At 64.8% G+C, this 14,968-nt stretch overlaps 1 protein-coding gene across 2 annotated transcripts in view; it reads right to left on the bottom strand.

The window, feature by feature from the left end:
* The window catches only part of IL6R (interleukin 6 receptor), a 35,083-nt gene extending 20,480 nt beyond the window's left edge, over positions 1-14,603 (bottom strand). For both annotated transcript variants that reach the window (XM_039218933.1, XM_039218934.1), the window contains exons 1-6: positions 14,492-14,603; positions 3,256-3,504; positions 2,699-2,822; positions 1,044-1,225; positions 758-924; positions 210-351 (exon numbers count right to left, since the gene is read on the bottom strand). In XM_039218933.1, coding sequence (XP_039074864.1) covers positions 210-351; positions 758-924; positions 1,044-1,225; positions 2,699-2,822; positions 3,256-3,504; positions 14,492-14,576 — 949 coding nt within the window. In that variant the 5' untranslated portion in view covers positions 14,577-14,603. The remainder of the gene's footprint in view (positions 1-209; positions 352-757; positions 925-1,043; positions 1,226-2,698; positions 2,823-3,255; positions 3,505-14,491) is intronic.
* Positions 14,604-14,968: the final 365 nt, after the last annotated feature.

Here is a 14,968-nt window from a genome sequence, read left to right as displayed (position 1 = left end):
TAAACGCAGCTACAGATTCTTTGAGGCCCCCGTTGTGCAGCGATCACAGCGGCCGCACAACAGCAACAGCCACCACCAGGGGCACGTGTCCCTGGGCCCCGTGGCCTCCTTCCAAAGTGGCTGGTGTCTTAGCGCTGGTTGGGGGTGACCTGCCACACAGTAACCGCAAACCAGGCAGTACGGCCGAGACCCCCGCGCCCACACAGTACCTGTCCACGGGGCGCCTGTGGCCTCGGGGCTCCACGTGCTCCAGGAGCCGAGCCCGAACTCCTCCTGAGCCCGGAGCTGCACCCGGTGCCGCTCGCCTTTCCAGGCGTCGCGGATGATGCAGCGGTGCTCCAGCTCCTTGACCTGGGGCGGGACACAGCGACTCAGGGCGGCCCCCCAGGGACAGTGTGCCCTTGCCCCCCCTCCCCACAGGCCCATGAGCGACTTGGCGGCACGGTCACCCCTGCCGCTCCCCGCCCTGCCCTCTGCGGCGGAAGCTGTAAGTCACAGGAGCCTGCGGGCCGCACCCTCAGCACACCTGCCCCCCAGGTCACACTCCCACACAGCCCGTGAGGAGGAGGGGCCTGATGTCATCTTTCCCGTTTGACAGATGAGACAACAGAGGCTCAGAACGGTTCAGGGACTCACCCACAGCCACTCGGGCAGTGAGTCACCAAGCAGGAGCCCAAGCCGCGCTGCTCTTTCCGGAACCCTTCCTGCCCCCAGCACCCAGCGCCCTTCTCCGTCCAGAAGTAAGAGGAGAACTTACCATCCAAGTCGTGAACGTCTTTGACCTCTCGGCGCGGTACCGGAGCTCAAACCGTAGCTTGTAGAAGCTGGAGTTCCAGGAAGGAGGGTCCTGCCAGCTGACCCGGAGCCAGCGGGGGTTTCTGGGCACGGCAGTGACAGTGACGTTGACCGGCGGGTCCGGCTGCACTGCGGGGGGGGGGGGCAGGCGCTGGGGCGGGAGCCTCGGGCCCCAGCCCCGCCCCGCCCCCCACGGAGTCAGAGGGGACCGAGGCAGCCGGGGTGGGGGTCCCGAAGAGCCTACTCACGGATTCCATAGCCCTCGAACGTTTGGGGACGGCTGGACTTGCTCCCGGCAGCATTGGTGACGCACAGGGACACCACGTACAAGGAGTTGTCCCCCTCGGGGACCGCCAGCTGGCAGGAGAAGGTCCGCGGCCCCGGGAGGTACTGGCACGGCTCCTCGGCGTCTCCCGCGGGCCTGGTCCCGCTGCGCACAGGACACGGGGGCCTCACCGCCAGCTCCTGCCCCCGGGGGCAGGGGGGAGCCGGCCTGGACGCCCGCTGCCTGCCTGCTCGGGAGCGCAGAGCCCAGCCCTCGCCCCTGCCCCCCAGCGTCCAGGCTCTAACCGAACAGCCTTGCCCTCAGGCGCAGGCGCAGCCACCACAGTCAGTACCACCCGGCTGGGGGAAGAGAGTTTCTGGCTGAAGATATTTGAAGTGAGTCAGACAGGGGTCACCTAGCCTGGAGGCCTGAGACTTCCCACCTTTGACGGGTGTGAGCAGGCAAGGCCCGGCAGCCACTCCCGGCAGCCACTCCCGGCAGCCACTCCCGGGCCACAAGGGGGCAGACCCGCTGATTCAGGGTTAGGCCCGGGGCCCAGGACAAATTCCCTCCTCCTGGGAAGCCTGCTCCTGCGTCCCCAGCGGGAGTCAGAGCCTCCTTCCCTTCAACACCATCCGGCCCCCCTCCTGGGGTCGGGGGTGGGGTTCGGAGGGCTCTGGTAAGCTCGGAGCCCAGGGCACGTGCTGACCTCAGCCAGCGCTCGGGAAGGACGGGGGAGACAGCACGGGGCGAGGGTGCCCACGTGTGCACGCGCCTCTTCCGGGGCCCGTGTGATCCGCGCAGGCGCCCGGGGCTGCTCCCCTCCCCCTCGGTCGGGGGTGGGGCGCAGGGGTGGGGGTGCCAGCAGCTGCTGCAGGGGAGGGTGAGCCCCGTGCACAGAGCGGCCTGAGCACCAACACCTGCCCGGCCCCACAGCGTCACCCGCCCAACCCAGCTGCGGGCTCCGATCCTCCCCATGGGCGGCGACGCATCTGTGCGGACCGTCTACACAGCTCTAAGCGGAGCCCCAGGCATTAATGTTAGCCCCCCACACTCTGCGACAGACGCGGTGGGGACCAGACCCTCCTGGGCAAGTCGCAGCTCCGATTTCCTGATGCTCCGAAGACCATCAGCTCAGACTCCGTAAGAAAGGCCTGGACCACGGGGCCGAGACGGGCCGACCACAGGGCTCTTTCCAGCGTCTCCACCTCCCGCTCCACCCCCCACCCCCCCCACCCCCCACCCCCCGCCCCAGCCTGCTCCTCTCCGGCCAATCTAATGGACGCAGCCAGCACGGCTGACAGGAGCGGCCGCTCTTCGGGCACTGGGGCCCTGGGGCACGGGACAGCTCCTCCTTGGGGCAACGCCCGAAATCTGGTGTTTTCAGTAACACCAGACAGGCTGGGACTTGATTCCCAGCAGGGCCGCCTGCCAGCAAGATGACCTTAAACAAGTTAATCAGTCTCTCAAGCTCCGCTTCTCCATCTGCTCAACAAGGAAAATGACCCGGTTCGCGCTGTGGCCGTAAGCGCAGCGGCGTCCGGCGGCCCGGCCCCTCCCCCGCCCCACAGCCAGTCCCCGAGGCTGCGAGGCTGCGTGCGGGCCCGGCCTCAGGGGGCTTGAGAGGCAGATACTCACAACTTCCTCACCAGGAGCGTGGCCCTGGTCGTCCAGGACGGGGGGCTCCGAGGACCCCACTCACAGGACACCTTGCTGAGGAGGCTCTTCCGGAAGCAGGTGATCTGGGGCTCCTCGGGAGGGGCTGAAGCGAGAGCGCGGCCAGTGTGGGGGGGGCACGGCCCTGAGGCCAAACAACCCCCGCCCCCCGCTCATTCATTTCATCTCTGTAACTACTCCGAGTGGAGTAAAAAATTAACCGTATCTGCCAGCGAGGCACTGAGGGCACAGAGGTTACACCATGAAGGAGGAGGAGCACTCCAGGCCTCAGGCTGTTAACCCCTCAGGCCAGGGGGGGCAGGGGTCCCTCAGCCGGGCAACCTCCCCGCCACGAGCCTGGGCCTGACCCCTCGGGCCAGCGGGCAGGGGTCCCTCAGCCGGGCGACCTCCCCCCATGAGGAGCCTCCTTCAGGCTCCCTGCTGGCGGTCATCAGTGTGTCCTCCCCTGGATGTGTCCGGCCAGGGAAATATCAGGAGTCTAAAGCGACAGCTGAGGGTACTCTGCACGCACAACTCACCTTCCACCAGCAAACGCACGGTTCCAGCCAGGCGGCCATCCCGGTAACAGGAGTAGTTTCCAGAGTCGCTGGGCTGCACCGACCTCAGAAGCAGCCGCCCTCCTGCGCCAGCACCACGGTCCGGCCGGGAGCCTGGGACCCGGCTCCCCAGCAGCCAGTGAACCACAGCGCCGTCTCCCGGCTCCTCGCCCGGGCAGGTCAGGGTCACGCTGGCCCCAGGCCAGGCAGTCACCACATCACTCGGCACCTCTGGGGACGGAGAGGACACCGCGTAAGTGTCCAGGAAGGACTTTGCTTCTGACACGAGAAGTCACCGGAGTCAGAACTGCCCACCTCCCAAGGCCGACCGCTGGCCCAGGCCACGGCCGCCACGGCCCAATTACGGCAACGGCCTCCCGGGGAGCCCCCAAGCCGCCCCCGACTCTTTCGATTAGATAACCCATCAAAGGCTGCCCCCATCCCAGCGTGAGCACCGAGCGTGAGGCCAGGCGCACAGGGACTTCCGCCACCTGGCCCCCCGCCCACCCCACGCCCCATACGACCTCCTACGTCACGTCTCAGCCTGAACCTCCCCTCCCCGAGGCCGTCCCTCGCCCTGTCTCCCACCCTACACTGAGGGGGGCGCGGGCCCCTTCCGGTGTTTTCTGTGTCACCGCGTAGCTATCGACCTTCCCCCATGCGGCTCTGGGTCGCCTGCCCAAGACTGTCCCTGAGGGACTCAGACCCGAGTGTGCGCGTGTGTCCCCCGTGTCCTGCTTCGTGGCTGAGCACGCGGCACCGAGACGCCCATCAGGTCCACAGAGCGACTTCCATCTGCGCCTGAATGAGCTTATGCTTAGACCAGACCCACCCATTGCTTTTTTTAAAAGACTCGTTTCATTTTTAAGTAATCTGTACACCCAAAGTGGGGCTTGAACTCATGGCCCTGAGACCAAGGGTCACGTGCTCTAACTAGGCAGGTGAGTTCTTTAAGATTTTATTTCTACCACCCGACACTCTGACCACCATGCCCATATCTCTACTTCTCCATCTTCCGCTCGACAAAACTTCACAGGGACATCAAGCTGACACGCGAATCACCCACCAGCTTCGAAGGGACAGACGGGGACCCTGCCACGCAGGGCTGCCCGCTGGTGCGCGTGGGGCCTACGGCGTCCCTCAGACACAGGCAGGCTGCACGCGGGTCCCGGTGGAGGCCAAGGGCCCAAGAGGGGCCTTCACAGGACACTGTCCGTGTCCCCAACCATGACTCCGAGACAGTGAGCTCCTGCCAGCACTCATCAAAGAGCTCAGCAGTAAGTGCTCGTTAATAATGCTTAGTATCGGGTGCCTGAGGGGGCCCTCAGGGACAGGGGCTCCGCACACAAACCCCAGCGGAGCCCGGAGAAGGGTCCCTCTGGGGGTCCCTCCCCCCACAGGAGGTCCTGCCTCGAGTGCGACCAGCCTGAACGACAACAGGGGCTGTTCCTTGCCCGCTCGCTCTAACAATGGCCAGAGCACTGGGGAGCTCAGAGAAACAGCAAATAAATAGGCTTTTCTTCGCGTTCACAAAAACAGGGCTCTGGGAGCAGTGAGGGCCACTCCCTCTGTCAAGGGGCTTGAGTAACGCTTTTCTGAATCTTTAAAACTGAGTCACTATTTTTTTTAAGGGGGTGATAAATTATAAACCAGCTGTTGGCAACTACTGCTCATTCCAGCCCCTCCCCAAAATACATCCCTACTAGGGGCACGTGGCTGCGACTCCTGATCTCAGGGCCGTGGGTTCAAGCCTCACGCTGGGCACAGAGCCTACTGAGAAAACAATGTGCAAAGTACATTTCTTGCAGAACCTGTGAACAGCACTGTGTTGACGAGGTTTCTGAAAGCACTGCGTGCGCGGCGGACAGACGGAAGGGAAGCCCAAAAGGAAATAAACGCGCTAAAACCAGAACATGCAGTGTACCCGGCCACGCACCCAGGCCTGCGCCTGATGGGGCTCCGAGCCGGCTGTGACACCCACGTGGCGGTGCGGGCGCCCAGGGCACCTGCCCTCTCTGCCCCCTCCAGACGCTGGGACTGGAGTGACTTCCTGCAGTTCGGGGATTTTCTACAAGCCGTTCACTCTCAGAATGAATGTGTATCTGACTTTCAGACAAAGAGGCTTCACAGCCTGGGTCTGTCCAGGTCATTCAGTCTCGGGAGGAGGGGAAGGAGGAGCAGAGAACAGGGGGCAGGGGCGGGCAAGGGTGAGGGCAGGCTCCTTCGGGTCAGGGAGGGGCGTCCCCCCACGCGCTCCGCATAGGCCCCGGGAGGAGCTGACCCCGCGCAGAGCACCGAACAGCGAGGGAGCCCGCGCTCAGCCGGGGGCCCGGGCTGCAGGCCTGAGCCTGCCCCTCCTGAGAACTCAACACCACGGCCGGGGGAGGCCGGGGGCCTCGGCGACAGCGATGCCACCCTCACACCCCACACAGCCTGGGGGGCACAACGGCCTCTGATACAGGCCACCCCGAGAGAAACGTCCCGGATGGCCTCGCGGAGGGACCCGGAGAAGGGCCGAGCCGGGGCCTGACCACGGGGGCCGCGGGGTCGGCGCAGAGCAGCTGCAAGAGGCACCGAAGAGTGAAAGCCCAGAGGGCAGAGCCGGGTCCTGGGGCGGAGACAGAAGCCAGGGGCTCAGGCTTGGTGCGCGGCCCCAGCCCCCGACCCGACGGAGCCCACCCGTCTCTCCCTCTGTTTATCCTCCATCACCTGGAGAATAAACCGGCTGTGCCCCCCGCTCCCCCCCCAGAACAGAGTCAGGGGAGGGGGAAGGGCAGTCAAGGGTCGGGAGCCTTCTTCCTTCCCACACAGGAAAGGGTCCCCAGAGGACACAGGATGTCACCGGGGCCCAAGATCAGAAGACTGTCACCTCCTGAAAACAAGCTCAACCGCCTGCCCAGCGGGAGGGGACAGAGGCCCGAGCCCATCCCCCATCTCGCCAACAGCCCCCAGCCAAGCCCCAGTGTCTGTGAAGCCCAGGTCCCTAGTGCCCGGTTCCCGCCCCTGACGCCTCGCCACGTGGGGTGGTCAGCTCTCAGAGGTCAGGAGGCACGTCTGGGTCTGTCTCAACTTGAAAACACACAATTAGTAAATTCATTATTTAATAGTTGATGACTCTGCTTTGCACAGGGATGCAGCCCTCACGCGCTGCTCTTCTCCCCACAGAGTTTGAAGGGAGGGGAATTCCACAGCCTCCCTGCCTCCCCTTCCGCGAGAGGAAGCGAGCAGAGGCCCCGTAGCCCCCGGGACCCATCCTGCACCTGCAGACCAGACCCCCTGCTCCCCAGGGCCCGGGAGCCCCACGGCCGCAGGGGGCTCGGCGGCACGGCTCCGGGAAGCTGGGCGGAGCCCCCTCCGGACCGAAGCAGGTGCCAGAGACCGAAACAGCTTTGCTGTTTTTCTACTTATTTTTTCCCTCTTCAAGTAAACTTGCAAATGTCAGTAATCAGACAAACATGCACGCGGAGACACATTTCTCAACTCTGTTACGGCGCTCGGCCGCTCTTGCCAGCAAAAACGGGCTGGGCTGCCCGCCCCCTTTATGTAAGCGGTGAGCCAGTCACCCAGCGCACGGCCACGGAGGACGCACCTGCCCATCCAGCCCTGCTTTCTGAGCAGGGGCTCGGGTCTGGCTGCCCGGCCAGCCGGCACCAAGGACGGACTCCAGCCTCTCCGGCTGCAGAGGCCCAGGGCCCCAGAAGGGGTCCCAGAGAAAGCAGGCCCCTTCTCAGCAATAAAGGCCTTGACCTGGAAGGAAGCAGCTGCTGAGAAGTCTCCAGAAGAACCTGTGTCCAAGTGAAGAATTCAGTCCCAGGGAGCCTATAACACACCCCCAGTGCCCCGTCTACCGGCTGGAACAGATTTCCTGGTTTCCAGGAATAACTGTTAACGCCCACCACCAACCGTGAGCCTTGGCGCGTGAGCCGCGGCGGTTCACCCGCGAGCCACAGCTCCTCACAATCACCTTGTAGGAAGCCAAGCTGTCCCATATCACAGCCGAAGCGACACAAGCTCAGAGAGGTTCAGGAACTTGCCCAATTCGCACAGCTCACGAGGCCACTGCGTCTGGCCACACATCCCTCTCCTTGGGGCAGGGGCCTCTCTGGGCGCCCCCCACCTCCCCCTTCCCTGGCTGCCCACCACTGTCTCCTGCTATTTCCATGCCTTTCCACCCATCACGGAGGCTGGTGGAAGGGGGTCCTGGGTGTGAGGGGTCTGGGGGTAGTGGCCCCCCGGCAGAGCCGGCCACCAGGAGTGGTGGGTCCGGGGCTCTTACAGGAGTCAGGGGCCAAGCACCTTGACCTTCCCCAGGCAGCACCTTCTGAGACCCTACACACACACACACACACACACTCTCTCTCTCTCTCTCTCCTGCTCCCACAGGTCACTCACTCACTGGCCTAAAATCCCCAGGGCGCAGGGGAGAGGCCGCCACCTTCTCCAGCTCAGCCCCAACCCCACCCCTCCCGCCCGCAGCTGCACCCCTCCCCTGCCCGCAGCCGCACCCCTCCTCTCTCATCTGTGCTGCAGCACCTGCTTGTACTTGTCTTGTACTTGGCAGCGTCGTGTTTACCTTGGCTCCGCACGGAGGCCACACCCCCGCGCGGGGAGAGGAGGCTCCCCAGGACCCACACAGAGGTGCTGCTGGAGGCTTGGCTCCCCGACCAGCACCCCCGGCCGCGTCCTCCAGAGAAGAGCAAGGGGCCGCGCCCTGGCGGCCTCGGAGGGAATCTGCTGGCCCTGCCCCGGTCTGGCCTGGCCGCCCCCAGAGATTATCACCTAACTGGAGGGAAAGACGTGAAGGGCCGCCCCCAGGCCGACCGGGCCAGGTGCCCACGGGCAGCAGCAGCCTGGGGGGGACTGGAGTCTGGCCCTCTGCCCTCCCCCCCCCCACTTTAGACCTGAGGAAGCTAACGATCTGAGGTGCCGCAGAGTAGAGGTGGGGGGAGGGCTGCTCACGTCTGCTCCTCTTCTGAGGGGCAACCCCGTGGGCACGCCATCTGTGAAAATTCACCAAGCTGCACGTTTACACTGAGTACGCTCATTGTGCGTGTGCGGCGCTGCCACGCACATTGTAATGAAGGCCCCAAAGTCCGCTCCCGAGTCCTACCGCTGCCTGAGCCTGGGCCTACGACCCTCCCCACACAGGTGCACACACACCTGCACCTGCACACACACGCACCTGCACACCCACCTGCACGCAACATACTTATTCACACACCTGCACGCACACGCACCTGCACACACCCACACCCGCACACACACCCACCTGCACGCAACACACTTATTCACACACCTGCACGCACACGCACCTGCACACACACACACCTGCAAACCGCACCGATCGGTCCAGTTCTCCCCACGTCCCCAAGAAGGAGGCAGCTTGGAACAGGAGCAGACAGCTGCGAGGCCGGGCCCTGGGGCCCCTGCCCCGCCGTGTTCGGAGATGGGGGACTCAGCATCACCAACGTCAGTGCTCCCTACACCAAATTCTACTTGACCCTAAAGAAAATACCAAGAGGCATGTTTTAGAACTGGACACGCTGATTCTAGCGTTCAAGGGCAGCCAGGACAATTCTGAGGAAGCGGGGGGAGGAGATGGGGATCAGCCTACCAAACCTTAAAGCACATCATAAGCCACAGGCATGAGAGCAGTGTGGTACTGGCACGGACAGACTGAAGCATGGAAAAGACTGGAAATGGCTCAGAAATAACAACAGCCCAAAATAGCTTAGTCTGCACTAATGAACTGCACGCTTTAAAATAGCTAAGATGAGGGGCATCTGGGGGGTTCAGTCAGTTTGGCGTCCGACTTCAGCTCTAGTCGTGATCTTGCAGTGCGTGGGTTCGAGCCCCGCACTGGGCTCTGTGCTGACAGCTCAGAGCCTGGAGCTGCTTCAGAGTCTGTGTCCCCCTCAAGCTTTGCCCCTCCCCCACTCACACTCTGGGCCCCCCCCTCAAAAATAAACATTACAAAAAATTTATTGTAAAAAGATCTTTAAACCACCAGAAAAAAAAGAATAATCTTTTATAATAATATTGGCATAGGGAAGATCTTATTAAATATGATACAAAACCGAGGGGCGCCTGGATGGCTCAGTTGATTAAGGTCCAACTTCGGCTCAGGTCATGATCTTGTGGTTCGTGAGTTCGAGCCCCGCGTCGGGCTCTGTGCTGACAGCTGGGAGCCTGGACCCTGCTTCAGATTCTGTGTCTCCCTCTCTCTCTCTGCCCCTACCTCACTCACACTCCATCTCTCTCTCTCTCTCTCTGAAAAATAAACAAACATTAAAAAAAAAATTTAGTAGGATACAAGACCTAGACATTGTAAAAAAGATTGATAAATGTAACTACAGTAAAAATAATCTGCATAGTAAACACCGTCTCCCCCAAAAAGGTCAAAAGACAGATGACAAACTGGAGAAAAACATTCAGAATTCACATCATAAATTCCTTAATATGTGAAGGGCTCCCGTAAACAGTACGAAAAAGACAAGAGCCCAATGACTAAGACGACGCAGTTCACAGGAACGGACGACGTCTCTTGAACACGAAGCCCCGTGCAGCCTCCCTGGGATGGGGGAACGTGAGTCACCTCCCACAGACACCATTTTCCACGTGGCTACGCGCCCAGGACACACTCGGCAAGCGTGCGCGAGCAGCGCCTCCTCGCTGCAGGAGGCAGCCTCGATTCTCTCTCAAAACCACCAACGTGCACGCCCGGGACGAACCTCTCCCGCGTGTGTCCTCACCCCTGCACCAGGAGGGGCGGGTGCTCCTCCCCACAGCCCTGCAGACGCGGCGCGACGCGCGCAGGGGCCCAGGAAGGACGCTGGGTAACAGACCTAGCGGATCCAGGCCGCGACACACCGAACTGTCAAGAGGAGGCTCTCCCTCTGGACTCCCTCCTGGTCCGCCGGGCGCGGGGCTCAGAGCCCAGCTCCTCTCAGCTTCTCCGTCACACGGAAGCCCTGAGAATACTTTCCTCAAAGGCAGCATCGGGGACCAGCCAGACAGTGAAGGGGAGACCCCCGCCCCATCTTCCAGACGCACCTAACCTCTCCGGAGGTGTGAGCGGCTGTGAGTGCAGTTTCTCGGCTTTTCTGCGGAAAGGCCCTCGTGCGCTAGCCTCCCCTCCTCCCGTCCGACGGGCTCGTGGGACCAGCACACCCATCGGGCCCCCTTCCGTGGGAGAAGTCCCGTCTGCCTAGGCTTCAGGCGACCTGCCCCGAGCGGCCGGCGGGGGACAGGCCCGGCCCGCCCAGCCACACCCGGGGCCAGCTGCCTCCCTTGGAGAAAGCTCGCACAGAAGGTGACGCGAATGCCCACGGAGAGGGGCGGTGTGCCCTGCGGCCCTCGGCACTGCTCAGCGCATGAGAGGAGGCGGCACACCCCCCCGGGCCACGCCTGTGTTGGTGAGGCTCTGATGTGGATGCTACGAAGAGAGAAGGTGACCTTGGCATCCTTGTACTTTTCATCGGGGGTGGGGGGGGTGGAGGTGGAATTGGCAACACACGTGATTTAGTGCAAAGAGCAGGGTTCAGAGCCTCACCTGTCACTTCCCTGCTCTGTGATCTTGGGCAAGTTGTTTAACCTCTCTGAGCCCTGGTTTCCTCCTGCCCACTCAAGGACACTGCTTCAGCAGCTCCTTCCCTCTGCCCACTCTCGGCTGTGCTGCATCACTTGCACGAGCGTGCACGCTTGCTGACGGCTTGCTCATCTTCTAGAAATACCTCTCTGGATCCCACTTGCCCAGCTAAGGCGGCCTCCATTTCTTCCCCCCGTAGAGCCGTCCTGTCCCCTGCTCTCGAGTCCAGCCCTGGCTGCCCGCCTCCACCCAAGTGCACTGCCGTCCCTGCCCGCGGGGCACCGGGGACGCTGGACGGTCCCTCCTCCTCGGCACGCCGCCCTCACAGGGTTTCCAGACACCAGCTCTCCCGGCCGCCTCCCCCCTCCCTGCTCTCCAGCCGCACTCGCCCTGCGGGAGACCGGCCCCTCCCAGGGCTTGAAATAACACCTACTGTTAGACGCCCCTCAGAGTCGCACCCCGAGCCCAGGCCTCGGTCCCAAACTGCAGATACCTGCGTCCCATCATCTCATCAGCACCCGTCGTCGGTTGTGTGATCGACGTGTCCATCTCAGTGCGTCCGAGGCCAACCTCCCGGCGCCCCTCCCGCAAACGTGCCATCGGCCGGCCTTCGCCGTGTGCGTGGCCGGCCCACCGCCCCGGAGCTGGGGCTGCGGGACCGCACACCTCTCCGCTCGCAGGCGGCACGCACGGCGGTCGCCGGTCACCGCTGCTGTTCCGCGCACGGAGGGAAGACGCAAGGACGCTTCTCGGGAAAGGGAGTTGGGGGGTGGAGGGACACAGACCAGGTCCTGGGGAGGCAGCCCGGGGGCAGGGCCTCAACGAGCCGAGCCGGCAGAGGGCGGGGGGAGGGGGCCTGCTGGGGGCAGGACCCAGGTGCCTGGACCCAGCACCACCTGCGAAAGGCCCTGGCCCTGCCCGGGACTGCAGACCTCTCCGGATCGCAGGCCCAGAGGACGGGAAAGCGCACAGGTTAATTATCCAAAGGAGGCCCCTGGGGCTTGGCCAGAGGGGGGTCTGAGAGCTAGGAGCCCTCCATCACCTGCCCCGCGCCCAAGGGCCCTCTTCTAAAGAGGCCTACCATGGTGGCTGTGAGTGACGTGACACTCAGCACTTCCCAGCCCAGCCGGTGTCCCCAGGGAGGCCCCTGCTCCAGAACCCGACGGGCCTCAGGACCAGAGAGCATCACACTGCTGGAGAGGCGGCTGGACCTTCCCTGCCCCACCCGGGTGTCAAAGGAGCCCCTGGATGGTTTCGCATTCCGTCAGGCCTTCATTCACGTCACCCTGCAGGGAGAACGGCCCTGGCCACCCCCCACCAAGGTCCCTGCTACAGGCCTCTACGTCCACACCGTTCCAATCCCCCCAACCTTCCTCTTCCTCCTCAGTGCTAGTGAGCATCAGATCACGTATGAAGCTCACACCTCGCAGACAAGCTCCTGTGGGGCTGGGAGTTTTGCCCACTTTGCCCATTTTTGCACCCACGACTGTGAGAGCAGCATCTGGGACACACGAGGAGCTCAAAATGCTGTTTCAGGCGGCGCCTGGGGGCTCAGTCGGCCGAGCCTCTCTGACTCTTGATTTCGGCTCAGGTCGTGATCTCACGGTTCAGGAAATCAGGCCGCACGGCGGGCTCTGAGCGTTCGGAGCCTGCTCGGGATTCTCCAGCTTTCTCCCTGCCCCTCCCCCACGGCAGACGCTCTGTCTTTGGAAGGTTGGTACCACGAGCCCGTTAGGCAGCTGGAGTCTCTCGGTCTCTCTCTGGGATTTACATGTGGCCATTTTCAAGCTCCTCTTGGGGTGGAGTCTGGGTAGCCGGCCCCACACAGGCCCCACAGGGCTCTCCGCGGACTGGACGTCTGCAGCCATGAGCAAACAAGGGCAGAGCCAACGCGGGAGAGGCTGGCGGCAGCTCCGCAAGCACGCGCCTCGGCGGGCCCTCCTCACACCCGCGCTCACAAGCAGTCTGTTCCCGACTGTTCCCGAGCCTCACGCCCCGTACTTCTCTTCAGTACACCTGGGGTGGGGGCCAACACTTGGCCAACACACACACGCACACGCACGCACACGCACGCACATGCACACGCACACACACGCTGCAATTGGGATGCAAGCAGCCCCGGTGCTGCCTTCTGAGAAACCCTGATTCTGGGTGAGGCTAGAACGCAGGTAGACACTGGGGGCAGGAAGAAGTCGCCCTAAAGGGAAGTTCAGCAGCTGAGACGGGACCTCGACAGACAAGCTGTACGTGCTTGTTTCGAGCCGGCTTGCTCTGCAGAGCGGAAGGGACCTGAGTCACCGGTGTCCAGGCTTCCCACGCCCTGCACCCCGGTGCCCAGAGAGCAAGCTCACCAGAGCCGTCCTGTGGGGCTCCCGGCTCCCGGGACAAGAGCCCCCTGCAGGGAGAAGCGGGGGGGGGGGGTGTCCCCCCAAACCTGTCCCCTCCAGCCTCTGCGGGGCCCCTCGCTCCTCCAGAGCGAGCTCTCCGCACCCCTCTGCCCTGCGCTTCCTGAACAGGGTCTTAATCCCTTCTCCAGCCCATGGGCTGTCTGTGTGGGTGTGCGGGGGGAGCGGGGTATTTTCTACTTCTCGCATTTTCCTTCTGAGCTGGGCTTTCGCTTCCTCCCCTCGTTCTCAGTTCTGTCTTCCGTGGGCCGCCCAGGCCTGGCGACCGCGGCGCGCGTCCCTCTGGAGCCCGAGGGAAGCAGAGACGAGCGCAGGCGGCGGCCCCTGTGACGCCTGCGGCCACGGAGGAACCGGAGTCCGGAAGCCACAGCCGGAACGTCCGGGGGCAGGTGCCCTGGGCGTGGTGCAGGAGCGGGCAGGGCGGGGCAGCTCCATCTACCTCGGGGAGTGGGGGTCGGCCTCCCCCGGGGCTGCCCGCATCCCACCCCAGCCTCCGCCTGAGAGCGGGACGCGTGAGGAAGGCACGGAGGCCTCGGGGAGCGGCGGCCACCGGCGGGGTTAGGGGTGTGCGCTGATGGGGGGCCGTCCGTCTCCTCCGAGCAGCACGGGGCACCACCTCACCCCCAGAGTCGGGCTGAGGATGCCTGCCCAGGACAGGACCCGTCTGTTCCCAGGAACCTGCAGGCTGCCCCTCCAGGGCGCCCCGAGACCGACAATAAGCGCGTGGAGAAGCGGTGGCCGAGCCCGGGCGCAGCTGGGCGGGCGGCCGGCCCCGCGCGAGGGCCTGGCAGCGGGGGGCTGAGCACAGTCAGCAGAAGCAGAGCCCTCTGCCCTCTGCCCTCTGCCCTCTGCCCCGCCCGCCCGTCCTCCGGCCACGGCGCCCCGCTCGGGCTCGTTCCCAGGGCCCGGCGCCCTCGCAGGCGGGGCTGTGACACGAGCGGCCGTACAGCCGGGCGGCGGGCGGGGGGCAGAGCCGGCGGCGCGGCCCCCAGAGCGGGACGGCGAGAGCGGCGCTGGTGCCCCGGACGCCCGGCGGGAGCCCACCCCGCCGGGACCCGCGCCCCTCGCGTCACGACCCCCGGGGACGTAGGGGAGGAGGCTCTAGACACCCCCCCACACACACACCGCACGCCAAGTCCGGGTCGGCGCCCGCGGCACCCCCGGGGCCACGCAAGAGGGGCGCCGCCGCCCGCCCCCGCCCCCCAGGTGCGCGCGGAGCCCTTACCCGGCGCGGAGCAGCCCCCGGGGGTCAGGGCGGCCCCCGGCGCGGCCAGCAGGGCGGCGAGCAGCGCGCAGCGCAGGGCCAGCATGCTTCCTCCGCGGCGGACGCGCCGAGGCCCCGGGGCGGCGGGGCCGGGCGGCCGGGCGGCGGGGCGGGGCGCGGCGGGGCGGGGCGGGGCGGGCTCAGCCGCGAGCGCGCCGCCCGCCCCCCGGGGCCCCCGCCGCGCGGCCCGGGCTCCGCGGCGGCGCGACTTCCCGCGGCGCGTGACTCGGGCCGCCGAGCGTGCCCGCCGCCCCGGGCGCCCTTGCGAAAGCCCAGCGCGTGGCGCAACCGGCCGCCCGGGACGCCGCTTCCGGCCGCGGGCGCCGCACCTGGGCGCCCCCCCAACCTCTCCGGGCCCCTGTGGCGCGCGATTTCGACTTTTGGTTTCGAGCCCGGGACTTTGTGTGAAAGGAGCACCTGGGCGAGCGAAGGACTGAG

This window comes from Hyaena hyaena, unplaced genomic scaffold (assembly GCF_003009895.1).
Source record: "Hyaena hyaena isolate Hyena2069 unplaced genomic scaffold, ASM300989v1 scaffold_783, whole genome shotgun sequence".
Taxonomy (NCBI): domain Eukaryota; kingdom Metazoa; phylum Chordata; class Mammalia; order Carnivora; family Hyaenidae; genus Hyaena; species Hyaena hyaena.
Note: the sequence above shows the minus strand (reverse complement) of the source record. Positions and strands in the feature narration are given on the sequence as shown.